The 26,261-nt window shown below is 34.8% G+C and overlaps 5 protein-coding genes across 10 annotated transcripts; 3 read left to right on the top strand and 2 right to left on the bottom strand.

Annotated features, from left to right (window-relative positions):
• Positions 1 to 770: 770 nt before the first annotated feature.
• Positions 771 to 1,471, top strand: LOC101890239 (DNA polymerase epsilon subunit 4). Its single transcript, XM_005178774.4, has 2 exons — positions 771 to 1,079; positions 1,143 to 1,471. The coding sequence occupies exons 1-2, from the start codon at positions 872 to 874 to the stop codon at positions 1,427 to 1,429; spliced, it is 495 nt and encodes a 164-aa protein (XP_005178831.1). The 5' UTR covers positions 771 to 871; the 3' UTR covers positions 1,430 to 1,471.
• A 1,176-nt stretch (positions 1,472 to 2,647) lies between these two features.
• On the bottom strand, positions 2,648 to 5,222 carry LOC131802970 (KH domain-containing, RNA-binding, signal transduction-associated protein 2-like). Of its 2 annotated transcripts, none has more exons than XM_059123807.1 (5): positions 4,866 to 5,222; positions 4,207 to 4,711; positions 4,037 to 4,153; positions 3,777 to 3,961; positions 2,648 to 3,166 (listed from the first exon to the last, which is right to left on the bottom strand). In XM_059123807.1, exons 1-5 carry the CDS (start codon positions 5,113 to 5,115, stop codon positions 3,024 to 3,026), a joined length of 1,200 nt encoding a protein of 399 aa, XP_058979790.1. In that variant the 5' UTR covers positions 5,116 to 5,222; the 3' UTR covers positions 2,648 to 3,023. The 2 variants fall into 2 exon arrangements, with proteins under 2 accessions (XP_058979790.1, XP_058979791.1); XM_059123808.1 differs by having other exon boundaries at positions 4,037 to 4,150; positions 4,866 to 5,220.
• A 1,206-nt stretch (positions 5,223 to 6,428) lies between these two features.
• LOC131802971 (KH domain-containing, RNA-binding, signal transduction-associated protein 2-like) lies at positions 6,429 to 11,179 on the top strand. The gene is made up of 4 exons (XM_059123809.1): positions 6,429 to 6,973; positions 7,038 to 7,156; positions 7,225 to 7,831; positions 10,570 to 11,179. The coding sequence occupies exons 1-4, from the start codon at positions 6,754 to 6,756 to the stop codon at positions 10,773 to 10,775; spliced, it is 1,152 nt and encodes a 383-aa protein (XP_058979792.1). The 5' UTR covers positions 6,429 to 6,753; the 3' UTR covers positions 10,776 to 11,179.
• A 2,920-nt stretch (positions 11,180 to 14,099) lies between these two features.
• LOC101895128 (pickpocket protein 28-like) lies at positions 14,100 to 19,695 on the bottom strand. Of its 5 annotated transcripts, XM_059123782.1 has the most exons (11): positions 19,212 to 19,695; positions 19,036 to 19,148; positions 18,723 to 18,835; positions 17,766 to 17,912; positions 17,508 to 17,708; positions 17,298 to 17,421; positions 17,087 to 17,235; positions 15,267 to 15,382; positions 14,523 to 15,191; positions 14,299 to 14,456; positions 14,100 to 14,238 (listed from the first exon to the last, which is right to left on the bottom strand). In XM_059123782.1, the coding sequence occupies exons 4-11, from the start codon at positions 17,909 to 17,911 to the stop codon at positions 14,116 to 14,118; spliced, it is 1,686 nt and encodes a 561-aa protein (XP_058979765.1). In that variant the 5' UTR covers position 17,912; positions 18,723 to 18,835; positions 19,036 to 19,148; positions 19,212 to 19,695; the 3' UTR covers positions 14,100 to 14,115. The 5 variants fall into 5 exon arrangements, with proteins under 5 accessions (XP_058979765.1, XP_058979766.1, XP_058979767.1 ...); XM_059123783.1 differs by having other exon boundaries at positions 19,036 to 19,695; XM_059123784.1 differs by lacking the exons at positions 18,723 to 18,835; positions 19,036 to 19,148 and having other exon boundaries at positions 19,235 to 19,695.
• On the top strand, positions 19,679 to 23,939 carry LOC131802918 (pickpocket protein 28-like). The gene is made up of 7 exons (XM_059123695.1): positions 19,679 to 19,719; positions 19,823 to 19,946; positions 21,348 to 21,496; positions 22,282 to 22,397; positions 22,473 to 23,141; positions 23,512 to 23,669; positions 23,814 to 23,939. The coding sequence occupies exons 1-7, from the start codon at positions 19,679 to 19,681 to the stop codon at positions 23,931 to 23,933; spliced, it is 1,377 nt and encodes a 458-aa protein (XP_058979678.1). The 3' UTR covers positions 23,934 to 23,939.
• The last annotated feature ends 2,322 nt before the right edge of the window (positions 23,940 to 26,261 follow it).

The following is a 26,261-nucleotide window of genomic DNA, read 5'->3' as shown; positions in this document are numbered from 1 at the left end:
TTTTTATTATTGAAAGAATACACGCACATAAACAAATAAAGTTGACATATTAAGCCAAGAAAATAAAAAAATTAAAATCATATTTTATCGTATCGTATAAAGTAGTAATAAAAATATAATTATTTATTATACACCGACTTCAAAGCGTCAGAGACAAAAGAATATAGCAATTGCCAATATTGATATGTCAAAAATTTTAAATTTTTACGTTCTTGAACACAAAACCCTAAGAAAAATCGAAATGAAGAAAGCACACATAAGGGTGTAAGTATATAAGAAGCTTGAAGTCAAAGCTAGGCATATTTTGTGACATTTCATAAAGAGATTACATAGCCGCACTAAAATCCAGCCGACGTTTTCCATTAATATGTCTAGCCATGACTTCAAGCTTTTATTGTACTTGCACCTTAAGGATGGTGTTCTCTTTTTCATTTTTCACTCCGTGAGTAAAAAATATTAGCATGGTTTTCAGTTTTTAATTGAATGAATTGGTTATTTTGAAGAATTCAGACATATTTACAAGTTTTCCATTCCTGTACTATATTGTCAAAGTAGTTCTCTCAGAGCGAATGTAAGATTTCTCTTTTTTACTAGTTATACTTCTTCTACCAGAACACAATACATGTATCATAACTTTAATACCCATCTTCACAGTTTTCGATCTATAGTTTCCTTTCATATGATGCAAAAACACAGTGCCTGGCTTCGCTGTCATCTGAACCGCCTTTATACATTCGAACATCACTATGCATTCGAATTTGAGAGCTCTACTTCTCACCCATTTTCGATTTATAGTACTCTAACAACTCTGTTGAATGCCGCTTCTGTTTTTGTATTTATTACTAATAATTCCATAAATTTTCCAACAAAAATGGCTAGCGAGGATTTATTTGCCGAAGACTTCTCCGAAGAAATTATTTCTGAATTAGAACAAGATTATGTTCAGGAGGCGGACATTGTTGAACAAGAAGACATTGGCGGCAAGGAAACCGAGGAGGACAATGTTGTTGAAGAGGAATCGACGACCCCGGATGAAAGTGTGCCGGTCACAACAAACACTGAGGAGGATCAAACACAATGTACAATAAATCATTCATAATTTGTGATTAAAAATATTAATCTAAAGTTTTATGATGTTCCAGCCAGCAAGACCAAAACAACAAATGTCAGCAGTGAGGCGCGACTCTTTCAATTGCCTTTGACAAGGGTGAGAAATATCATGAAATTGGATCCTGATTTACATATTGCCTCCAATGAAGCTGTATTTTTGGTAACACGAGCCACAGAACTATTTATACAATCACTGGGTGTGGAATCGTATACCTTTACCGCCCAAGCCAAGAAAAAGACAGTGCAAAAACGTGATGTTGATTTGGCCATAGCTGCCGTTGATAGCCTAATGTTTTTGGATGGGGCAATGAGTTTTTAAAATTGTTAAATAAAACAGCATTTGGTTTTTGTTAGTTTTAAATATGGAAAATCTTTATTTGCAATAATTTATTTTGTATTTTGAAAAATGAGTTTATATTTTGTAATGGTTTTATACTTACTTTTGTTATACCTTCCTCCCCCTTTATGAAATTTAATTTTTTGTGGTCGTATTGTTCGGGAAATTATTTAGTCAGGTTTTTGTACGATACTTTTGTATTTTTTATTGTAGCTTTTGTTTTGTTCTTTGCATATGGTTATGAACTACTTAAATTATTTTGTTTTGGGTGTTTGTCTTGATTTTTTTTTTAATTTTAAATTTGTCTTTAAGAGATTTACTTTTGTGTCTGAAATAGTTGGAGTTTTATCCTGCTTATATTTTTTTGTAGGATTGCCATTTTTTTGCTTTATTATTATAAAAGTTTTAAACGATTTGAGTATTTGAAAATGTGTATTAATTTGCTTTAAAACATTTATTTAAACATACAGTGTTTAGTTGGATAGCCAGCAAACCAGTAAATGCTTCCTGTCCTAATGGAAATTTTCGAGATTATACGATTTATTTTGTGTTAATCAATTTTGAAAATTATTACATGTAAGTTGCAGGAATAAAACTGTAATATTAAACACTCAACGATCACAGTATAGAGGGCAAAATCGTCAACTTCGATATTACACCGCATACATTATTTTATTTTTTGGATTATTTATAGCCGTTACCAAGGCAGTATTTTCCATTGATTTTTGAATTTTAGAACATGTTTGCTACATTTGCACTCCATGAAACAAGAAACTTGTGTGTTAGCTCTGATTATCAAGAAATAGTAAAACTGTATGTATTTTTAATCTCTCAATGATGGGTTTAAAATATATTGAAGGCCAAAATATTGATTAATTAGATATATATTTGCTCCCTACAAAGGAATGAGACGTTCGTTCGTGAATATCAGAAAAGTTAGGTTAGAATTTCAAAACTAAATATATTACTTAATATATATTGTTTTCAATTAGAAAAAAGGTTGAAATTGAAATAAGATACCGGCATTCAATAATTTTTCAAAAAAAAAAAAAAAAAATCCTAACCTCAAAATTTTTGAAATCCTGAATTTTGAGCAATTTATTCTATGCCACTTTGTTTTAAGTTGCACATAGGTCTCATTCATATCTCAGCATTGTGTGTATTGAAAAAATGTGGGGTTATCTCGGCTTTCACCGATCATTTTTTGTTTTGTTTTTGTATTTTATTTTTATTTTAATCTGTTTTGTTTAAATATACTTATATTTCAGTACATTATGTATTTTGTTTTTTGTATAGTTATAGATTATATGTTTATATTATTCCTTTATATATCTCTTTGTAGTTTTCTGATTTTTTCTTTTACATTTTTGAGGTTATGCCCACCACACCAAAGTTGTATTCAATGAAATTTCAAATTTTATTATTTTTGCCGGCAAATTGTGTAGATTCATTACTCAGTATTTGTTGTTATTGCCTCTGTTTTGTATTACTATTCATTTGTTTTTAGCCGCTTTTTCTTGTGGTTGTTGTTGTTATTATTACGAGTTTTAGTTGTTGAATTTGTTTGAATTTGATATTAACGTATTTTTGGATACGGTGCTGAACGATAGCGTACACTTTCTCGGGAACGGGAACCACCAGTCTCATAATGTGATGAAGAATGGGCTGTAGACGTTGGCCGATATGCCGACGATGATGAGCGGCCATTACTGCTTTTGGCTAGTTTTTAGATACGAAAAAATGGGAGAAGGATTTGGTTTTTGAATGTTGTGGTTGATTTGGGGGGGTGAGGTAGTAGTTGTTTGAAAGAATTTTTGAGTTTTTTTGTTGGTTTATAAAACTTTTTTTCTTTTTGCATTTATCCATAGTGGTAAAGGTTTTGTTGTTATAGGTTTTTTGTTTTGCATTGCAAAAATTGAATTGGTTTGACATTATTATTTTTTAATTGAAGTTGTCATCTATTAGCTATGTAATATACACAATATAACGAATTTAAATAATTGCATTTTCTTGAAATATTTTGTTTAGAACGCGTAGCTTTGCTGCTGTACAATTTTGTTTTGGAAAATATTTGTTACTTTTGTCTGCTATTTAAATTCGTTAAAATTAGTTGTGTTTCTTTTTTTTGTTGTTAAACTGGATATTATTTAGATTTTATTCTTGGCAGTTTAGGGTTTCCTTCTTTGAACTTCAATTCAATTAAGTTTTGTTTGGTATTTCTTTAGTATGTATTTTTAAATTTGATTATTTTGAATAAATCAACGTTGTCTTTTGTTTGGCTGTAACAGAAAACCTTTTTCTTCTTTCATTGAAAAATGGAAAAACTTACCTGCATAAGCGGCGGCTGCATAGGAAGAGGAATGCGGATGATATTCTCTGCGATAGTCTCGTTCATATGAAGAACTTTCATAGGCTGCATGATGAGCACTTGAATGTTTGGCCGAGGGTGGAGGTGGTGGAGTACCATAGCGATCATATTCACTTGGATGTTCATACAGATCATGTTCTCGGGGTCTTTTGAAGGGAGAAAATATAATTACAATAAAACAAGGCTATCATTTAAAAAAAAAACAAAAATTCTTGAAATACCTGTGAGATTTAATTATTGGATAACTAGGATCATCCATGACATATCTGGCCTTTTCCAAAATCGAATAAACCTTTGGTTTTGATTTTTCAAACGGCGGTGGTGGAGGTGGAGTTCTGCTGAGAAAAAAATAATAACTTCAATTTTACAAAACAAACTTCAACAAACTCACCTGCTACTATAGGGTGGGGCATGCTCCCCATATGCCTTGGCATAATGAGATTTCTTGTAAAATCTTTCCTTGCCATCCAATTCACGCATTTGTTCCATGCGTATATCATCATTTGTATCGGGTATCATGAATTTCCTTACCTCGGCCAAAGCGTAGGCCAAACGATGATAGGCCTCGGATGGTGGGGCCACAGTTGATATTTCAATATGCAAGTCCCGGCTTAAATGGGCATACTTTAAATTACCCGATTTTCGTAGCTCCTCCTCCTTGGCATGATCACGCATGGAGTTGCGGCCCAACACTGTCATCTTACAGAAAGTTTCGTCCTGTAATTGTCTCAGGGTATTACCCTTGGGTCCCATTATTTTGCCCACAAAATTAAATTTGGGATATTCTTTGATGGGGAACCACACTTTTTGGGCCACACGTATGGGTTTTTCACTATACACATTTGCAAAGATTTCCGGCTTGGGTATGCGACCACTAACCAGAATGCGTTCAATTTCTATAACAAAAAAACACACAAAACAATTATACTTAATTTACAAAACGATGCCCCCACAACATTCCCAAAGAAAATCAAAATGGCGTCCAGCAGCATTTCTTTATTTGGAAATGGTACCGACACCCTTAGCCATTTCCACCACTCACTCACTCACCATCATCCAAAAGCCTTTTGCATATATTGTACTTATTGGGATCCAATTGTTTCTTCTCCTGCAAGCATTCATCCAAATAGGCGGCTGTTTTCTCATTTAACGGCGGAGCATCATGTTGTGTGGTTGTTTGTGTCTCCTGCTCACCACCTCCTTGTTCGTTATTTGTACTTTCTTCATCGTTACGTGGCCTTTTACGTTTATAATCTGATGTATCTTCACTGGTATAATCACGGTCATAATCTCGCGGCATTTTTATTAAATTATTATGGAACTTTTTCTTTGATTTAATTCAGCACTGCACGGAAAAATGTGTATCTTGCTTGAATGAATGAATTATTTTTTTTTATCAGACACTTCTAGAGATGGAAGTTCAGCAAGTAGTGGGTATTTGGTAATTGCATTGGGTATATGCGTGAAATATGGCGCCATGCGTCACGTTGCTTCACACACAAACGGTGATTGTTGGCTGTGACTAGGGATCCATAGATCGAAATGGAAAGGATTACATTTCTGATTAATTAGCTGATTTCTTTGTGGTTATTGTTGATTTGTTTTAGTTTTGCTTTATTTATTTATTATTCCATTTTGTAGTAAAAAGGCCTTGCAGACCGTATATAACTATTATATAGCTTCCTGAGTTACAACAATTAAAAAAATAATAATAAAAATTTAATAAATGTACAATGACATGATATATTATGGCCCGTTCTTATATCTTCCCTTTATAGTCCACTTTTGTTATTCCTTATTTTAGGAATGGTGAAGGATAAATTTCACATTATCGGATTCTCATTATTACATCTTTCATATAAAGTATATTAATTTCTTACAGAGATATGGCAAGCTTTTTGTAAAAGTAACTGGTAGTCACAGCATTTTTTCACAATGGCATCTTCATTTTAGGTAGAAAATAATAGACAAAACGAATTTGTAATTAATTTTGTGAAATAAATTTATAATTCAGTTCTTCAATATAAAATAAATGATTTGCGTTATCCATTTATTTATTTAAATATATTTTGCTGGTATTGTCATATTATCAATATAAAATATGGCAACATGTATTCAGTAAACTTTACGTTAAAAGAAAAAGGGAAGATGGCCTGGCCTTTTGCTTATCGGGCAGTTTTTATTTAAATGAGACTTGTAATAACGAAAAACGATTTATGTGTCCGACAACATCACTTTTTTATCTATCGGAAAGATGTAATAACCGGCCATATATGTGTAATTCATGTATCGATAAAATCGAACTAAGTAAACCTAAAACTCCTTTGTTCCTCTACGAAGAAGTCAGCCGATGACTTAAGCCAGCCAAAAAACCGTTTTATGTATTCTCATCTTAAAAATTGAAATAAATTGTCCTGTTGAACTTGAAAATAGAAAAAATTCAAAAACATCTTGAAAACTTGTATGAGAGGCGTCTTTGAAAAAAATTCAATAATTTCTTCGACTTGGTTCGTATGAATTAGTCATATATCGATTAATAGATCCCTTTCAGTGCTGCTACATAAATTCGCCAAATGACACACGTCTTCATCGTAAGCGCCGACCCTTAGAACATTTTGCAAAAAAATTACGCCGCCATTGCTAGGACATTTAAAACGGCTTCGTTCTCTAATTTTTTGGTGGATTTATGTATTTTTCAATTATTATGTATTTTTTTAATTATTAAACATTACACAAGCAAGTATAGCGTCCCGTTTATGCAAAATCTTGGCCACATTGGAGATTGGTTAATAGACATCGGTTTTCCGCGTTACAAATTTTGCATCAATTATCGCTAATCAAGTTTTTCCGGGGTTTACGTTTCATAAATTGTGTGTGGTGGTGCTGGTGCTGCTGCTGCTGTTCTGTTGTCGTCGTCTTCGTCGTTGAACACAAATAAATGGAAAACGGTATGCGTGTGGAGTCTAGCGGTGGCGATAGTGGGGGTGTCAGTGTAAATGGTCATCTGCACACTGATAATGCTGGCGACCAGCATGGGAGTGCGGAAAAGACAACATCGCGCCTAAGTGAAGCTGCCCAAAAGTATATGCAAGAGCTGTTGGTCGAACGTTCCAAATTGGAGAATACTTTCCCCTTGGCTGTGAAACTAATCGATGAAGGTGAGTATTCTTCAAAGGCACATCAAAAATGTCAACTAATCGAAGTGACCTTGTTATTTAACAGCGCTGGAAAGGATTCAATTGAATGGACGCATACCGGCTAGAGAACAATATGCCGATGTCTATCAGCAACGTACCATAAAACTAACCCAAAAGGTTCATGTGCCTATTAAGAATAAGAAAGTAAGTCTAATGGGAGGAGGGGGACGAAGTAGCGGGTGTTTTAATAATAACATGTCTCTGTTTTCCAGTTTAATTACGTCGGTAAGCTGTTGGGCCCCAAAGGCAACTCTGTGCGTCGCCTGCAGGAGGAGACCCAATGTAAGATTGTCATATTGGGCCGCTTCTCCATGAAGGATCGTGCCCGTGAAGAAGAACTACGTAATTCGGCTGATTTTAAGTATGCCCACCTTAATCTACCTTTACATGTTGAAGTTTCTACTGTAGCACCACCGGCTGAGGCCTATGCTCGCATGGCATATGCCTTGGCAGAACTTAGACGTTACCTGATTCCCGACAAACATGATGATATACGCCAAGAGCAATTTCGTGAATTAATGGAGGATCCAGAGGCTGCCAAGAAAATAACAATGCGTCAGCAAAGGCAGCAGCAGCAACAACAGCAGCAGCACCATCATCAACAGCAGCAACATCAACCGGCTGGCCGGAGTGGCGGTGGTAATGGCATGGGGTCTCATAGTGGTGGTGGAGGCGGAGGTGGTGGCGGTCCCAATAATAGTAATAACAACAACGGTAGATCAAAATATCAACCTCAAAACCAACACTATCATCACAATGATGAGACTGTCTACTATAGACCACATAATTCGTACCACCAAATGAAGCCTTATGTGCCAGGTAAATAGCGATTGACACTAGTCCAATTGAAAATGAGGAACCTTTTTCTAATAGGAGAATGAGACTAAAATCCAATTAAAAACATCGTTCCTTTGGGAAAATTCTTCTTTTTCGATAGTGAAAGAATAGCCTTAGGCGATAGAAAACGTGCCCAAAGGCAGATTATTCAATTTCTTCTTAGGGGAAGAAAGGACATTATCAATTCATTAAAAAATCTTTTTGAACGACATCAAAATGTCCCCTAAAAGTCCTTTTAACATCCACATTTTAAAGTCCCTGCATAGGCTTTAAAATGTCCATTTAGAAGACCTTTAAATTTCGAATTCAAGTCCAGGTTTACGGACCTTAACGGGTCATTGAAAGGGTCTTAAAAATTTCATATTTAAAGACCCTATTTTCTTTAAAAATTTAACAATTTTAAAATTCCCCTAAAAACCTATGTTTGGAGAACTTAAATTTCATTAACAAATTATTTTCCGAATACAAATTTTAAAGACATTATCCAGGAACTACAAAATTTCTTTTTAAAATCCACGGATCAAAGCCTTGAAGAGATGCTCAAAATGTCTTTGCAATTCACCATTAAAGCCCTTGAATAAAGTCTCGAAATGTCTTAAAAAATCCATGATTCAAAGCCTTGAGGAAAGACTTAAAATTTATTTTTAAAATCCATGAATAATGGCCTTGAATAAGTTCTCAAAATTTCTTAAAATTCCATCATTCAAGATCTTGAGGAAAGGCTCAAAATTTATTTTTAAAATCTACGATTCAAGGCCTTGAAGAAAGCCTGAATATTTCTTATAAAAATCCACGTTTCAAGGCCTTGAATAAAGTCTTAATATTTCTAAAAAATCCACGATTCAGGGCCTTAAGGAAAAGCTCAATATTTCTTTTTAAAATCTACGATTCAAGGCCTTAAACAAGGGCTTAATATTTCTTTTTAATTCCACGATTCAAGGCCTTAAGGAAAGGCTTAATATTTCTTTTTAAAATCCACGATTCAAGGCCTTGAATGAGGTCTAAAATTTTTTTAAAAAAATCTATAATTCCAGGTGATTCAAGGAAGGCTCAAAATTTATTTTTAAAATCACCGATTCAAGGTCTTTAAGACTCAATATTTCTTTTAAAAATCCACGTTTCAAGTCCTTGAATAAGGGCATAAAAATCCACATTTTAAGGCCTTTAAAAAGGGGCTCAAAATCCATGTTTCAAGGATTTGAATAAGGCCTTTCTTTTAGAAGTCCACGATTCAAGGCCCTGACATTCCTTTCTCAAAACCTCTATTCAAAAACTTGAAAATTTCTTTAACAAATCCACCTCTAGACCCTTTGGAATTTCTTCAAATTTGCACATTAAAATGTCAAATTAAAATTTGCATGTAAAATAATATTGCTTAAAAAATACATACGAATACGAATAAAAACGACCTCTAAATTCCTCAAACAGTCCATATGTAAAGTCCTTAATCAGGATCCTCAAAATGGCTTAAAACTTCCAACTTCAAAGGCCTTGAGAAGTGTCTTTAAAATACCTTTTTATAAAAAAATTATAAGACCTAAAAATACGCCCTATAAAATTCACGTTTAAAGCCTCAAATTGGACCCTCGAAAGTCCTTTGAAAGCCCACGTTTAAAGACTTTTTAGAAGAAGATTTTAAATATCCACGTTTTAACACCTTTAAAAGATCCACATTTAAAGTTTCGAACTGGACATTCAAAATTCCTCCAATAACTCACTTTCAACCTTGAGAAGTGCCTTTAAAATACCTGTTTATAAACAAATTATTAAAGTCTTATAAATTTACGTTTAAAGCTTCCAAATGCACCCTCGAAAGTCCTTTGAAAGTCATTGTTTAAAGACCTTTAAAAGAACATCTTAAATGTCCACATTACTATTCCTTAAAAAATCAACGTTTAAAGTCTCAAACTGGACGTTTAAAATTCCTTTGAAAATTCATCTAAAAAGTCCTTAAAATTACCATTCAAATTACTCAAATTTAACTGCCTTGAAAAGGCTTTTTAATTTTCTTTAAATGGTACACGTGAAAAGGTCCTTTAAATTCCCTTAAATATCCAAATTTTAGAAGCCTAACTATTCCTTAAAATCCACTTTTTAATGCCTCGAACTAAACCTTCAAAATTCGATATTAAAGATCTTCCAATTTAATTTAAAAACTTCACGTAAAAAGATAAAAAAAAAGAAAGGATCTAAAAATTCCTTAAAAATCTAGGTTTAAAGACCTTAAAAATGCCTTTTTTAAATCACGCTTTAATAACATAAAATGGACATTTTAATTTTCTTTCAAATGATCTGTTCCAGTACCTGCAAGAATCTACTAGTTTTGCAACATTCTTTGATATCACAAAAGGAGTATTGGTTATCGTAGTAAAAATTTGTACATTCTTGCAGTTCCGAAACAGACCTAAAATTATCGTAAAATATACCTTGCAGAACATTTTATAAGATCATAATTATTTCTTAAAATTTGGAGTTCAAAATCCATCAAATCGAGCTTCGAAAGTCTTTTAAAAATTTGATCAAAAAGGCTTTGAACTTCCTCACCCAAGTCCAGATTTAAAGTTCTTAAATAGGACCTTCAAACTCTGTTAAAGTCTGAATTTTGAAGAAGATATTAAAATTTCCCTTATCTCGAGGGTTTGTTAAGGACTTTGGAAATCATTTTTAAAATCTAAAACCTAAATCCTGCTAATTAATAATGATTTTTTCCTTTCTTCCAGGTAATCAACGTATGCATTCTGCAATGCCACCACCAACTGCAACAATTGTGGGTGCTTCACCAACTGGCCCATTGCCGGTTGTCAATGCTGCCAATTACAGTGGGCGAGGGGGTCCTGGTATGAATCCTGGTCCACCAATAGGTCTTAATCCCAATATAGGCTATCGGGCATCACAAATGCCCTCCTATAAATATACAAAGAAATAATACTGCTACTAACACTACTACAACAGCTGCCGCCTTACAAAGCCAGACAAGCAGACAGACAGCCAACCAGCCAGCTGTAAAAAAATAGGGTCTATGTGTTTCAAACAAACCACAATCACTATGTTGACAAGTTAAATGTTTTTTTTTTGTTTTTACATTAAATTTTATTTTCTTGTATTTTTTTAACAATTGATTTATTGTTATTTTTTTTTTTTTGAATCATTGATGATTATGATTTTATTGTACGGTTCCTTCATTGGTTTTTCTTTTCGTTAAAATAGAAATGTTAACTACCACCACCACCAAAACCCCTCAAACCCTACCCGGTACATGAAGTGTGTACATAAAGTAATATTTTTTAAATGACATACATACATAAATATTACAGAAAAAACAAAAACAAACAGCATATAAAAAATAATACAAAATTTAAAATAACCACATAATAAAATAACTACAACACTACACTATATAAAGAAACATAATATTAATATATATATATATATATTGTGTATACATACATACATTTTTTTGTAATATGTATACAAAAATGAACATACACACATATTGAGCAATGTAATTTTTATTGGTTTTTATATATAAATATCTATGTAAAAAAAGTTACACTGCATTATTTGTTTTTATAATTTTTTCTTGTTTTTTTTTCAAATTTTATTTTATTTCTTTTTAATTTTTTTTATTGCTTTTAACAACAAACCGAACACATTCACATTTGTTGTTTTAGACTCTCATATATATTATAACACATATTTTCATACATTCATTATATTATTATTATCATACTATTATTATTTTATTTTTTATCATTACAAATATAACACTGTATATGCGTTGTATTGTGTTTCATTTTTGTGCTCTTTCTTATTTTAAATAATTAAGAAATGAAATGTAAAATCTTATAACTATTATTATTACTATTATTAATTATTTTGTTTAGTTTAAGAGTGTTGACGGGTTCCAAGAAACCCCTCTCATTATACCCAGTTTAATACACTGAAAAAGAAAACCAAAAACGAATCAAGAAACCCCCTATTTCCCATGAATAATCAGTAGACTGTTTTTATTCCTGGGATTTGTTTTCTATTTCTATTTTTTTTTTTTCAAACATTTTTCTTTTTGTTTTTGGGTTAAAAAAAAGAAAACCAAGTTACTTTGTTTTTTTAAAAACATAAACACTGCTGAACTACGAGAGTGTATAAACATAATTATAAATATACAAAAAAATATATATACATATATAAATATATTTTCCAAACCATGTAGTTAAAAAAAAAATAAAGAAACAAAAAACAAACAAAAAAAAAATTAAAAAAAAAACAATCCTCAAAAATTTATGTTGTATTAACAAGAATAAAAGATAAATAAATAATAAATATTTTATTATTTCACATGTGAAGTTTGGAGGGTAGGGAGGGAAGTAGCATCCCTTTTACATAGACAGAAAGACTTCTCGCCAGAAAAATAGAGGTAATTTAGAACACGATTTTTTAATGACTTTTGAAGGTTTAGTTCAGGCTCTTAAAATCTAGATTTTTAGAGAATAGTTAGGCATTAAATTTTAAGGTATTCCGAGGCCTCTGTTTAAGGACTTTACACCTGGAGTGTTTAAGGAATTTAAAGGCCGTTATTAACCTCTTCTTTTAAATGAATTTTAAAGGTCTAATTTGATTTCCAGAAGTTCTTTCTATGAAAGAAATTGCAAGGTCCCGTTTCTAGGATTTTTAAAATATTTTGTTATACTTTCTTCGAGGCCTTAATTCCTGTTTTTTAAAGATTTTTTAGTAACTTCTTCAAGGATTTTCACCATTAATTTGTAAGGTCCTCTCCAAGGCTTTGTTTCGGGGATTTTTAAGAACTCCCTCAAGATTCAATCACTTTATTTTTAAAGTCCTTGAATGGTGGATTTTTTAATAATTTCTAAGGCCTTCGCCAATGATTTGAATTTTTAAAAGCAACTTTACGGCTTTAAAGAAGGCCTTAAATCGTGAACTTTATTTTGAACGAATTTTTAAGGTTCTCCTCAAGACGTTATATAGCAATTTTTTAAAGCCCATCTCAATGCCTTAAATCATGGATTTTTAAAAGAGTTTTCGAGGCTCTGCTCAAAGTTTGAGAATTAGAGTTTTTAAGACCTTCTTAAAGGCTTTAATTCTTGGATTTTTATAAGAATTTTTAAAACCTATGCGGCCTTGATTTCTGGTTTTTATAGGAAGTTTTAAGACATTTTTGAAAGCCATGAGTTGTGCATTTTTATTCGAATTTTTCAAGACCATGACCTTTGAATTTTCAACACAATTTTTAAGACCTTCTTCAAGGCTTTACTTTCTAGATTTATAAGATATTCTTTAGAGTATTAAGTTGTTTATTTCTAAAGAAATATTAAAGGCTCACCTCAAGACCTTGATTCCTGGATTTTTATTAGAATTTTTAAGACCTTGAATAGTGGATCTCTAAAGGAATTTTTAAGACCCTCCTCAAGGCTTTGAATTGAGGGTTTCCAAAAGGTTGTTTAAGTCTTTATCAAGGTCCTGAAAGGTGTATTTAAAAAATATTTAATATAATTTTAGGACCTTCTTCAAGGGCTTAAATCGTGGATTTTGTAAATAGTTGTGAACCGCTTTTCAAGGCCTTGATTTTCTAAGGAATTGTCAAGGTCCAGAAATAAAATAAATTAAATAAATTCTTCAAGTTCTTGAAACCAAAAACAAAGCCTTGGAACGTGGATTTTTTAAAATAAATTTCAAGACTCTGTTAAAGGTCTTTAAACGTGGATTTTTAAAATTAATTTCAAGGCCCTTTAAAGGTTTTACAACGTGGATTTTTAAAATTAATTTCAAGGCGCTTTAAAGGTTTTACAACTTGGATTTTTAAAATTAATTTCAAGGCCCTTTAAATTTATTACAACGTGGATTTTTAAAATTAATTTCAAGGCCCTTTAAAGGTTTTACAACGTGGATTTTTAAAATTAATTTCAAGGCCCTTTAAAGGTTTTACAACGTGGATTTTTAAAATTAATTTCAAGGCGCTTTACAACTTGGATTTTTAAAATTAATTTCAAGGGTCTTTAAAGGTTTTAGAGGCCTTAAAACGTGGATTTTTAAAGGTCTTCTTCAAGGTACTAAGTCAGAAATTGAGTCTACATTTATACGATATAATGGTCCGTCAATGAGTCTATTCGTAGACGAGCTATAGAGTTTAAAATGCTTTTCCAAGGTTTTAAGACATTCTCGTTATGCCCCTTTATGATTTGGGATATAACTTTTAAAGCTTTCACAAAAATATGTTTTTTTATAAAACCTTAAAAAACAAAACTAAAAATTTATAAAACTGAATTTTTCTTTAAGGGATATCGGTTGGATTCCTTTCTACCTCCTTCTCTCTTAGCATAATAAGATTTCGTACCAACTCTGCATATTTCATCAGGCAACCAATGTTTATATTTCTGAAAAAAAGACACAAAAAGTGTGGTTAAAAATGGTAATTATTCTCCAAGCCTACCCACCTTGGGAGCTGGACGAACTTGTATAAGCAGTGGGGACTTGCGATATCTTTTTGGTAATAGAAATTTTGAAATGGGCCGTAGTAACAAAAAGTAGACTATCTCGGCAACGGAGATGAAACTGAAACCCATAAAGAGACCCAAAATGCCACCGCTATTGGCTGGAAACAAATTAAGAGGTATATTTTAATAGATTATTTTGAAAATAATGAGTAATTTGAACTTACACAAAAACTCGGTAAACCCGATATAGACATTTTTCAGCTCCGAATGTATGACCGATTCACGAAAATAGAAATGCACCACAGCTATGTTGCGTTGCACCTCTTCCTTGGGCCAGGCAGTCAAAAGGTTGCTCTTTACCGTGTAGTTGTGCACGGCCAAAGGCGATGAAAATGTGTGCGGTAAAAATCTCAATTCAAAGCACGAAGTCTGACAGCGTGACATACATCTTCCAAACGGATTATGAGCCAATTTGGCATGTTCAATACAAAAGTGGCGACTCATGTTGCATATTGTGGCATTCGGACTAATTATGGGCAAATAAAACGGGATACATCCACATTTATCGATGAAATAGATCGACAGGCATTCATTTTCACAATGTGTCTTTGTGTAGTAACGATAGAAGACGAGTGGTTCTTCGTCCAAGAAAACACACTGACGTCGGCGACGATTTATCGAGCGAATGGCTGGTGATGATTCGGTGATTTGGGCATCAATGCGAAAACTTGTTTCCGCACCCAAAGGTACGATGATACCGTCCTCTTTCATTAGGGATCTTACCACGGGACTTGCCAGATTAATTTTGAATCCTGCCGAACTGCTCGATGAACAGTAGTACTCATCGACTTCGGCATTCAAGATAAGGGAGAGGCCCATTGCTATGCCGGTTCCTGGGGGATGGGGAAGAGGAAGACGAGTTGGAGTTGTTAAAGTTTTTTTTATGGTTCAGTTGTAATGAAACTTACCGTAGGCCGGCCGAGGATAATATTTTGGGGGTAAATTTGCAGGATAGCCTTTTTCAGGATTCCAATCGATCGGTACCATATCTGGACTCTGCACAAGCTTGCTTAGGGTGTAATAACTGCAAGATTGAACATGAAGTCATAATCCATATTTAGAAAAGATTTTCAAAAGGTTTTATATGGAGGAGCTAAAGGGCCGGCCAGAGGATTTTTAAAATAAATTGCGAGATCTTAAAAAATGGATTTTGAAAAAAATGTCAAGGCCTTCTTTGAGGCACTAAATCGTGGATTTTTAACAGAAGGCTCAGAAATGTCGATTTTTAAACGATTTTTGAAGCATTTTTAAAGGTCTTGGAACGTGGATTTTTAAATGAATTTTTGAAGCATTTTTCATGGTCTTGGAACGTGAAGTTTTAAACGAATTTTTGAAGTATTTTTCAAGGCCTTAGAACGTGCCCTTTCAAAGGTCTTAAAAGGTGGACGTTTTAAATTTAATTTCAAGGCCCTTTCAAAGGTCTTAAAATGTGGATTTTTAAATTAAATTTCAAGGCCCTTTTAAAGGTATTAATACTTGGATTTTTAAAATAAATTTCAAGGTCCTTTCAAAGGTCTTAAAACATGGATTTTTAAAATTTATTTCCGGCCCCTTTCAAAAGTCTTAAAATGGATTTTTAAAATTAATTTTAAGGTATTTTCAAAGGATCTAAAACGTGGATTTTAAAATTAACAACGTAGATTTTTAAAATAAAATTTGAGGATCTCTCAAAGGTGGATTTTTAAAATTGATTTCAAGGCCCTGTCAAAGGTCTTAAATCGTGGATTTTTTAAATAAATTTCGAGGATGTTTAAGAGGATTTCAAACGTGGATTTTTTAAATAAATTTCGAGGTTATTTCAAAGGACTTCAAACGTGGATTTTTAAAATAAAATTCAAGAACTTTTTCAAATGTCTTAAAACGTGGATTTTTAAAATAAAATTCAAGAACTTTTTCAAAGGACTTAAAACGTGGATTTTTTAAATAAATTTCAAGAACTTTTTCAAAGGTCTTAAAACGTGGATTTTTAAAATAAAATTCAAGAACTTTTTCAAAGAACTTCAAGCGTGGATTTTTAAAATAGAATTCAAGAACTTTTTCAAAGGTCTTAAAACGTGGATTTGTTTAAATAAATTTCGAGGATGTGTCAAAGGACTTCAAACGTGGATTTTTTTTAAATAAATTTCGAGGATGTGACAAAGGACTTCAAATGTGGATTTTTAAAATAAAATTCAAGAACTTTTTCAAAGGTCTTAAAATGTGGATTTTCTAAATAAATTTCGAGGATGTTTCAAAGAACTTCAAGCGTGGATTTTTAAAATAAAATTCAAGAACTTTTAGAAGCTCTTAAAACGTGGATTTCCTAAATAAATTTCGAGGATGTTTTAAAGAACTTCAAGCGTGGATTTTTAAAATAAAATTCAAGAACTTTTTCAAACGGTCTTAAAACGTGGAATTTTAAAATAAATTTCAAGAACTTTTTCATAGGACTTAAAATAAATTTCAAGACCTTTTCAAAGGTGGATTTAAAAATTAATTTCAAGGTCCTTTTAAAGTTGGATTTTGAAAATTGATTTCAGGGCTCTTTCAAAGTTGGATTTTAAAAATTGATTTCAAGGCCCTTTCAAAGGTGGATTTTTCAAATAAAAGTCAGCAATTGAGAATACATTTATACCATATAAAGGTCGGTCAGTGAGTCTACTCGTAGACGAGCTATAGGGTCCATTAGTGAGTCTACTTTAGTGTGAATTGAATTTTAGCTAATATAGACATTGTTCTCCTCACTTACTTTCCTTTGTAGAGAAATTTCGGATGCAGTCCATTAAATGAACAGCACAGACCCTCTTCGGTGAGGACTTCACGAAACAGTTCACTGCAGTCCATGTCAACGGAGCTAAGTTGGCAGGCCACAATCATTCGCGAACAGGGCTGAGAATGCTGAAAATGCGACAATGTAAAACAATTTAAAACGATGAAATTCGAAGGAAGCAAAGACTTACCTTTACAATGAAATCGGCGGGCTTTATGTCATTGTTTTGAAATTCCGGGGACTTTTCCATCTCACGATTGTGAATGATTTCCGAATAGCATAGATACTGGAGAGTAGCATATTCCTTGGAGCCTCTGAAAAATGGAGGGAAAATTTAAATTCTAATGCTTTTTGCTCTTTCTCTCTCCCCCCGAACTCTGGGGGAACTTAAATTTATTACCTGGTGTAGTTGGCAACCTTGGAATACATGGCCTGATTCATGTTGCACAGGGTCAAGGCGGGCAGGGGAATCTTTACAATGGGTGTTGGATGCGGACTAATGCCAATGATGACCGGTGTACTCTCCCACTTGGCATAGATGTTTGATATCAAATTGACTACCGTAATGGAACAGATGACAAAGGCGGAAAGAAAGAAAAATCTGCAAAAAATAAAGGGGTTTAAAAAATTGAGAAGATATAAATATTGGTTGGCTTACTTTTCCCAATTGTTTAGCGAATTGTCCACCAAATACTTTAGGCCATGCAATGTTGTTTCTCGTAAATATTTCTTAAGATTACCCATGCAATAGATTTCCAATTGTTCTCTTTTTTTGAGTTTTTGCTGCTGCAGTGGATGGGCCATGCTGTAACGTTCAATGGTTGAATGCGAAATGAGAGACCATCGGTTGTTTATGTAATAATGGCAAGATGAAGGTGTGATTATGTTGGAATACTTCAATTAAGTGACCAAAATTAATGACCCTTAATTTGTTACGTGTAATGGCTTTGGGTTTTAATGACATTTTTTAATTGCATAGGAAGAAAAACGGCCCTTCCACGAATGGCCACAAAAGGCATTTAATCAGCGTGTTACCCCCCGGAACTCTTTCAATGCAGGAAGGGGATCAATACCTAATAGGAAAGGTTGAAGGGTTCTGTCCATAGAGTAAAGAGGGAAATTGTTTCTTTCCTAGAGGAAATAGGATTTGCCATAAATTGATTGAAAACCTTCCATGGGAGGAAAATTAATTATTTCCACAGAGAAAAGTGAGGTTAACAAGGAGGGAAAAGGCGGTTCTTTCCAAAGAGGAAAAAGTTGGATATAGGAAAATGGGGTTTTCCATAGGCATGATAACGTTTTTCATAGAAGAGAAAACTTTGTATAAAGGAAGAAGGCATCTTCAAATAAGTCAATAAAAAGGATCTATCTATGAAGGAAGAAAGAGGAGGAAGTGGAGGAAAAAGTGTATTTTCTTAAGAAGATAGAGGCATCTTTGTATGGACGAAATAGGGCGCATTCCATAGCGGTTTTTTTCGAGGAGGTAAAGTATTCTTTCCATTGCGAAAATGCAGCGCTTTCCATGGAGGTAGTAGGGATTTTTTCCCAGGGAAAAGAGAACACTTTGAACAGAGAGAAGATGACTCGCTTCTTTGGCTTTATGTGCATTACTTACCCTCTGTGCAGTTCCTGGCTTATTACATAATCAATATGACCTCCTTATGACTCAGCAAAGTAAAAGCCTCCATTAAATATCCATTGAGTTAATTAAAACGGGCGATTCTCCGGCTGCAATTAGAAAAGCTTATTAAAAAATAAAAATAGGGCGCATTCCATAGCGGGTTTTTTTCGAGGAGGTAAAGGATTCTTTCCATTGCGAAATTGGAGCGCTTTCCATGGAAGTAGTAGGGATCTTTTCCCAGGGAAAAGAGAACACTTTGAACAGAGAGAAGATGACTCCCTTCTATGGCTTTATGTGCATCACTTACCCTCTGTGCAGTCCCTGGCCTATCACATAATCAATATGACCTCCCTATGACTCAGCAAAGTAAAAGCCTTCATTAAATATCCATTGGGTTGATTAAAACGGGCGTTTCTCCGGCTGCAATTGGAAAAGCTCATTAAAATCTAATTCCATGGCTTGTAACCAATTAATGGACATTACCTATTTAGCTCTTACCCAATTACCTTAAAATTATAAATCGATATATGTTCCACACAATCCAGAGGCCTCATTAGCCGCTAAACCCTTGAACGCATCACCATGGCCCATCCGCAGGAGCAGCAGCAGCCAAGGAAACCAAAACGTAGAGAACAATTGGAAGTCTATTGCCTGGGTAATCTAAAGAAATACTTACAGGAAACAACGCTGCATGGCCTGAAATATTTGGTGGACAACTCCTTGAACGGCTGGGAAAAGTAATTTCGAAAAATCCTTCTTTTGATATTTCTAACCTCAATCTCATTTTCAGATTATTCTTTCTCGCCGCCTTTGTAATTTGTTGCATTACCGTGATCCATTTGATATCGAACATCTATGCCAAATGGGAGAGTACACCGGTCATCATTGGCATTAGTCCACATCCAACGCCAATTTTAAAGATTCCCCTGCCTGCATTGACACTGTGCAACATGAATCAGGCCATGTATTCCAAGGTTGCCAAATATACAAAGTAATTGGGTGTTTTACTCTGCCGGAAAGAGAGAGAGAGGAAGATATAGGGAGAGGGAATGAGACACTTTAATGCTGGAGCTTTTTGTTTTGTTTAATTACAGAGGCTCCCGGGAATATGCTGCTCTCCAGTATTTGTGTCATTCGGACATTTTCAATGACCCCCAAACCCAGAATTTGGAAGAGTTTAAAAACAATTCTCTGGACTTGGCAGAATTTATTATTGCGGTAAGTGTTTTTCTGGCTATGTTTGAGGTTATGTAGCATTTGAGAAGGGAAAAATGTTTTTTATCAGAATAAAGATTTTGGATCAAATGTCTCTTTTAACGATAGCCGTTTAAGGACATTTGGAATCATTCTGCCTAAAGTCCGTCCATGGTAGAAGGATACAGCTAGTTGCATCAAAGCTTGGAAACATTAATATGCAAAAAATGTTGATTTCTTTTTCAAAAATAAGAAGATTTTTATATGTTTTCTTATTCGACGCCAATCGGAGGTTGTTGTAATCTGCACGGTTTTGAATAATTTTTCATTCAATTACAAAATTGGTTCGACGCGACTACCTTTATTCTTCTACCATATGTCCGTGTAAAGGTGCGAATACATAAAGCGTTTATTTAGGTTGACTTAGTTCGATTTTGGCCCTAGGTTCCTTTGTTCATTTCCGAAGTAGCCAGCCGGTGGCTTAAGCCAGCCAGATAAAGGTGAGAATACATAAAACGCTTTTCTGACTGGCTTAAGTCATCGGCTGGCTTTTTCGTAGAGGAACAAAGGAGTCTTAAGTTGACTTAGTTCGATTTTGGCCTACACTCATTTGATCTTTTCCAAAGAAGCCAGCCCTTGACTTAATCCAAAAAAGCTCTTTATGTGCTTGCACCTTAAGCGTTTTATGCATTCCCACCTTGTAGCTTTTCTGACTGGCTTAAGTCATCGGCTGGCTTCTTCGGATCAGAACAAAGGTGCGGTGGGCCAAAATAGAACTAAGTCAACCTAAAACTAAAGGACTTTTAGGTTGATTTAGCTCGATTTTGGCCCAAGGCTCCCTTGTTCTTATTCGAAGAAGCCTCCCGATGACTTAGGCTGGAAATACATAAAGAGCATATTTCGTTGCCTTAAGTCACCGGCTGGCTTCTTCGTAGATGAACAAAGGAGTTTTAGGTTGACTTAGTTCGATTTTGGGCCTAGGCTCCTTAGTTCATTTCCGAAGAAGCCAGCCGATGACTTAAGCCAGCCAAATATGCTCTTTATGTATTTCCAGCCTTAAGCCAGCCAAATATGCGTTTTATGTATTTCCAGCCTTAACTGGGCATGTTTCAGTATATGCTGAGAGCATAGGTCCGTCTGACTACTTTTCCCGCAAGAATTGCCCAAAAACTTCCTTCTCAGAAAGTAATACGACATATTCATGTAATAAGTCCAAGAACATTCATTGCCATTACGTATACGTCACGGGATTTAAGATTTAAAATTCATAGCGCGTCTACATACAAATTCCAAACCTGGATGAAAATCTATACCACGATTTAAAACTATACCCGAAATAATTGTTAGCCAGACAGACCTAATTTATCTATCAGCATATCGACAATTATATTTTAATCTCTTTTTTATTTTTCCCCTTTAATTCAGCATTCCCAGCCTTGTTCCCGAATGCTTGTGGCCTGTCAACTCAGTTCCGTGGATGTCAATTGCAGTGAATTGTTTCGTGAAGTCGTCACCGATGAGGGTCTTTGCTGTGCCTTTAACACCTTGCATCCGCGTTTTCTGTACAAGGGAAAGTCAGTAGAACGTTCTATGAGGGATAAGTATAACATATAATTGGAGAGGACTGATCTACTACAAAGAAGGAATCTTTCAAAAGGAAGAGTTCTTTTATTTAAAAAAAGGTTTTTATAAATCGAAAACGTCTTTTGTGAATTGATGATCCCTTGTTCATTTAAAATGTCTTTTCTACACAAAGAAGATCTCCTCCAAGTATAGAGGATCTATTCCATTCCCCCAATCGATTTATATACCTGAACTTTCTTCTATACATATGGGATAAATCTTCTATGTATCTGGTTTAATGGAATGAAGAGGGTAACCTCTTTTCAAACTATCATATCCAGCTCTATATTTTCTGTGAAATTTAACTGAAAACAGATTTAATGAAAAACAGTTTCCCATCCCCAATTTGTTTGCACACAATGGGTAAATGAATATAAATTTTGTCTATGGGATGTCTTTAAAGGTATAATTTTGAAAGATTGCACTAAGTTACCTTCTTAATTCTACAAAGGTATAAATGTGTAAAAATCACTTAACATATGACTCTGATACTATGTTTACATTAGAGGGTTTTTGCCTCTTATGGGGACTTGTTTGACGTATATGCAATACGGGAAACTGTAAACGTACTATAATAATGATTGTGTGAGAGAGAGAGAGAGCGGATGTGTGAGCTTACTTCTCTCTTTACACCTACAAACTCAAATATTTCCCATTGCATTGTTTTCTCCCAACCTTGCTTTGGGGAAACCCTCTTTGTGGAAGCAAATCTCTATATGTATAAAAAACCTTACAGCTATCGGACTCTGGATGACCTGATACATGGTCCGGATCTGGTACCAATCGATTGGAATCCCGAAACAGGCTATCCCACAAAACTGCCACCAAAATATTATCCAAGGCCAACTTATGGTAAGTTTTCGAAAAAAGGAACTAAATTAAAAAATCATATTATTCCTCTCTCCCCTCTCTCTCTCTCTCTTCCAGGAACTGGCATCTCACTGGGCGTTTCTGTCATGCTAAATGCCGAGGTGGATGAATACTACTGCTCGTCGAGTAGTGGTGCTGGGTTCAAGGTGAATTTAGGCAGTCCTGTGGATAGGCCTCTGATAAGCGAGGGAGGCGTTGCTGTACCCTTGGGTTCGGAGACACGATTTCGCATTGATGCCCAACTCACCGAATCGTCGCCGGCCATTCGCTCGATAAATCGTCGCCGACGTCGTTGTGTTTTTCTCGATGAACAGCAGCTCGTTTTTTATCGTTACTACACGAAGACACATTGTGAGAATGAATGTTTGTCCGCCTTCCTGATAGAGCATTGCGGCTGTATACCCTATTATTTGCCGGTAATCTATGATAATGCGACATTTTGTAATATCAGTCGATTGTTTTGCATTGAAAAGGCGAAGTTGACACAGAATCCGGCTGGAAGATGTATGTCCCGTTGTCATACGCCTTGTGTCGATGTGACCTTTATGCCGGATGCATTCTCTTCACCCCTGGCCATGCACAATTACACCATACAGAGTGAAATATTGACAAACTTGCCCAAAGAGGAGGTGCAACGCAATATTGCCGTTATACATTTTTACTATCGCGAATCGGTCATCAATGCGGAACTGAAAAATGTCTATATTGGATTTACGGAATTTTTGTGTAGGTTAAGAGTAAAACTAATGATACATAAAAAGCTTGGCATCAAGGCATGGCGTATTAATGTCTAATTATAAAGGTGGAAGTACATAAAGAGCTTTTCTGTTTGGCATAAGTCATCGGCTGGCTTCTTCGTAGAGAAACAAAGGTGTTTTAGGTTGACTTAGTTCGATTTGGGCCCTAGGCTCCTTTGTTCATTTACGAAGATGCCAGCCGATGACTTATGCCAGTCAAACAGGCTCTTTATGTACTTCCACCTTGAGGCAAAATGAAGCCGGGATTCGAGAGCGGCTCTAACATTCTCTATCTAATATGCCAAGCTGCGTATGTATCATAACCTTAATTAATATTAACATCGATCCTCTCTTTTTAGCTAATACCGGTGGCATTTTGGGTCTTTTTATGGGCTTCAGTTTCATTTCCATTGCCGAGATTGTCTACTTTTCGCTACTTCGACCAATCTTCAAGTTTGTGGTACCAGAGAAATATCGTAACTCCGCCGTAATTACACAAGTTCGTGCTGCCCCAAAGGTAGGTGTATCGAAGAGTTAAGAAGGTAACCTCATTCCAAATAAGCCTATTCTGGGCCTCAATTTTAAGTCTACTATTTGTAGACAAATTTTAAAATTAAGTTTTATTTAACCTGACTTTTTCTTGCTGCTCGTTTCATTTTAGGTAAATAAAAATTGGCTGCCTGAAGAAATATGCAGAGTTGCAACCAAATCCCATAATACCAAGAGAAGAGAAGAAGAAGAGGAGCGGAGATATTCGATAAGGGAGAGTGGAGTTCTATAAATTTTGTAATTTAAATAGACTTGAAGAATCTCTTTCTCTCAATAAAAATTATCTTCTTCTATGAAAGATTTTTATAGGGACCCTTAGGTCTTTTTTAAAATGCGTCTGGGTCTTATAAAAAGGAGAGCATTTTTAAGGAGAGGGTGCATAAAGGGTTTCTTCGAAAAAAAAAACAATGGAACCTAGGGCAAAATCGAAATAAGTCAACCTAAAACTCCATTGTTCTTTTGACCCTACGCTCCTTTGTTCTTTTACGAAGAACAGTAAAAAAGCGTTGTATGTATTCTCACCTTTAGTCAGAAGGACTGAAAGTTAGGGTCTGTACATAGAAAATTTAAATTCCAGACCTGCAAGTCTTTATATAGGTAGGGCAGCTGAAATCCGAAGCTGGGAGTTTATTTTTATGGATGAGTTGAAGATCAGGCTTGGGAGTCTACCCGTGGGTCTGAAAATCTACACATAAACGAACTAACAACCCAGGGAAGGGAATTCATGCAGGGAATCCATAAGCCAAATGAGCTAAATGGCGGGGTTGGGATTTTGCAAATTAATATAATGATGGTCCAGCCTTCAAATAAGGGGGAATTGGCAACTATAGACCTAGGAATCCATGTAGAGACCAGGTATGGAAGCCACAGATATATGAGATTTGAAAACAAGGTCTGGGAGACCATACATAAAAGTGATGTATCAGGCCTGGGAGTCTATATAAAGTCCAGTTTTGGAAGTATATAAATATAGGAAAAAATAAGCTGAAGAGCAGGGTGGGGAGTCTACACATAAACGTAATGTAGGCCCAACCTGGGGTTGGGAGTGAGTTGACAAGAAAACAAGTAAAAAAGATGTAAGTTCGGCCGGGCCGAACTTTTAATACCCTTCACCCTTTGGTACAAATTTGGCAATTTCCAAAAAAAAAAAAAATAAATAAATAAATAAAATAAAAAAAATCCTTTAAAAATTCTGTTACAATCTTAAAAATACCGAATGTCTATACGACGACGTATACCTGCATAGGCAACTTTTGTCATAAGTTATTACAACATTTAAATGCGAAACTTGAAGAAAAATTTGTTTATAATGTAGCTAAAATCATCAAAATGCCGAATATAGGGGGTACCGTTATATGGGGGCTATACCAAGACGTGGACCTGCACAGACAATTTTCTGGCATGGGCTGAAGTATCCATTACGAACTTCAAATGCGAAATTTAAAACAATCCCGGTAAATAATGTCGCTAAAATCATCAACATACCGAATATCGGGGGGTACGGTATATGGGGCCTATACGAAGACGTGAACCTACATGGCCCATTTTCTGTTTTCTGCTGCAGTATCTATTGCGAACTTCAAATACCAAATTTGGAACGGTTCCGTTAAATAATGTCGCTAAAATCATCAAAAAACCGAATATCGGGGGGTACGGTATATGGGGGCTATACGAAGACGTGAACCTACATGGCCCATTTTCTGTTTTCTGCTGCAGTATCTATTGCGAACTTCAAATACCAAAGTTGGAACGGTTCCGTTAAATAATGTCACTAAAATCATCAAAATACCGAATATCGGGGGGTACCGTTATATGGGGGCTATACGAAGACGTGGACCTGCACAGATAATTTTCTGTCTTAGGCTGTAGTATCCATTACGAACTTTAAATGCCAAATTTGAAACAATTCCGGTGAATAATGTCGCTAAAATCATCAAAATACCGAATATCGAGAGGTACCGTTATATGGGGGCTATATGAAAACTTCGACCTACATGACCCATTTACGAACTTAACCTGCCTACTGGCAAAATATATATGTGTGCAAAATTTTAGCCTTCTATCTCAATTTGTTCGAAAGATAGCGTGATTACAACAGACAGACGGACAGACAGACAGCCACACAGACAGACAGACGGACATGGCTAAATCGTCTTAGAATTTTACGCTGATCAAGAATATATATACTTTGTTGGGTCTGACGTGAGTATTTCGAGGAGTTACAAACGGAATGACAAAATTAATACACCCTCCATAGTATGGTGGAGGGTATAAAAACTGGGAAACCATTTAAAGGCCAGGCCTGGGTGCTATATAGATCGAAGATCTGCAAACCTGGTCTGGGAGTCGATTCCTGGACGAGTTCAAATCCTTAGAGTCCATATAAATGACAGGCCAGAGGGTCTATAAAGAGGCCAGATTTGGGAGTGTAGAAATAAACGAGTATCCAAAATCCCAATGAGCTGAAATGCAGCATTGGGACTCTACAAATTAACGAAATTAAGTTCCATCCTGGTAATGATAGTGAGTCGACAAGATAAGACCTGGGAATCTATTTAGA

Source organism: Musca domestica, unplaced genomic scaffold (genome assembly GCF_030504385.1).
Source record: "Musca domestica strain aabys unplaced genomic scaffold, Musca_domestica.polishedcontigs.V.1.1 25, whole genome shotgun sequence".
Classification (NCBI taxonomy): Eukaryota; Metazoa; Arthropoda; class Insecta; order Diptera; family Muscidae; genus Musca; species Musca domestica.
Note: the sequence above shows the minus strand (reverse complement) of the source record. Positions and strands in the feature narration are given on the sequence as shown.

Coding starts and splice junctions, on each gene's coding strand:
- LOC101890239 (XM_005178774.4), top strand. CDS start 872: ATGGCTAGCGAGGATTTATTTGCCGAAGACTTCTCCGAAGAAATTATT. Junction 1,080..1,142: donor TGAGGAGGATCAAACACAAT/GTACAATAAATC, acceptor ATGATGTTCCAG/CCAGCAAGACCAAAACAACA.
- LOC131802970 (XM_059123807.1), bottom strand. CDS start 5,115: ATGCCGCGAGATTATGACCGTGATTATACCAGTGAAGATACATCAGAT. Junction 4,712..4,865: donor CAAAAGGCTTTTGGATGATG/GTGAGTGAGTGA, acceptor TTTTTGTTATAG/AAATTGAACGCATTCTGGTT. Junction 3,962..4,036: donor CCAATAATTAAATCTCACAG/GTATTTCAAGAA, acceptor TCCCTTCAAAAG/ACCCCGAGAACATGATCTGT.
- LOC131802971 (XM_059123809.1), top strand. CDS start 6,754: ATGGAAAACGGTATGCGTGTGGAGTCTAGCGGTGGCGATAGTGGGGGT. Junction 6,974..7,037: donor TGTGAAACTAATCGATGAAG/GTGAGTATTCTT, acceptor GTTATTTAACAG/CGCTGGAAAGGATTCAATTG. Junction 7,832..10,569: donor AATGAAGCCTTATGTGCCAG/GTAAATAGCGAT, acceptor CCTTTCTTCCAG/GTAATCAACGTATGCATTCT.
- LOC101895128 (XM_059123783.1), bottom strand. CDS start 17,911: ATGGCCCATCCACTGCAGCAGCAAAAACTCAAAAAAAGAGAACAATTG. Junction 15,192..15,266: donor TTATCCTCGGCCGGCCTACG/GTAAGTTTCATT, acceptor CCCATCCCCCAG/GAACCGGCATAGCAATGGGC. Junction 14,239..14,298: donor AAGTTCGTCCAGCTCCCAAG/GTGGGTAGGCTT, acceptor TCTTTTTTTCAG/AAATATAAACATTGGTTGCC.
- LOC131802918 (XM_059123695.1), top strand. CDS start 19,679: ATGAATCAGGCCATGTATTCCAAGGTTGCCAAATATACAAA. Junction 21,497..22,281: donor CGTTTTCTGTACAAGGGAAA/GTCAGTAGAACG, acceptor AAAACCTTACAG/CTATCGGACTCTGGATGACC. Junction 23,142..23,511: donor TGGATTTACGGAATTTTTGT/GTAGGTTAAGAG, acceptor CTCTCTTTTTAG/CTAATACCGGTGGCATTTTG.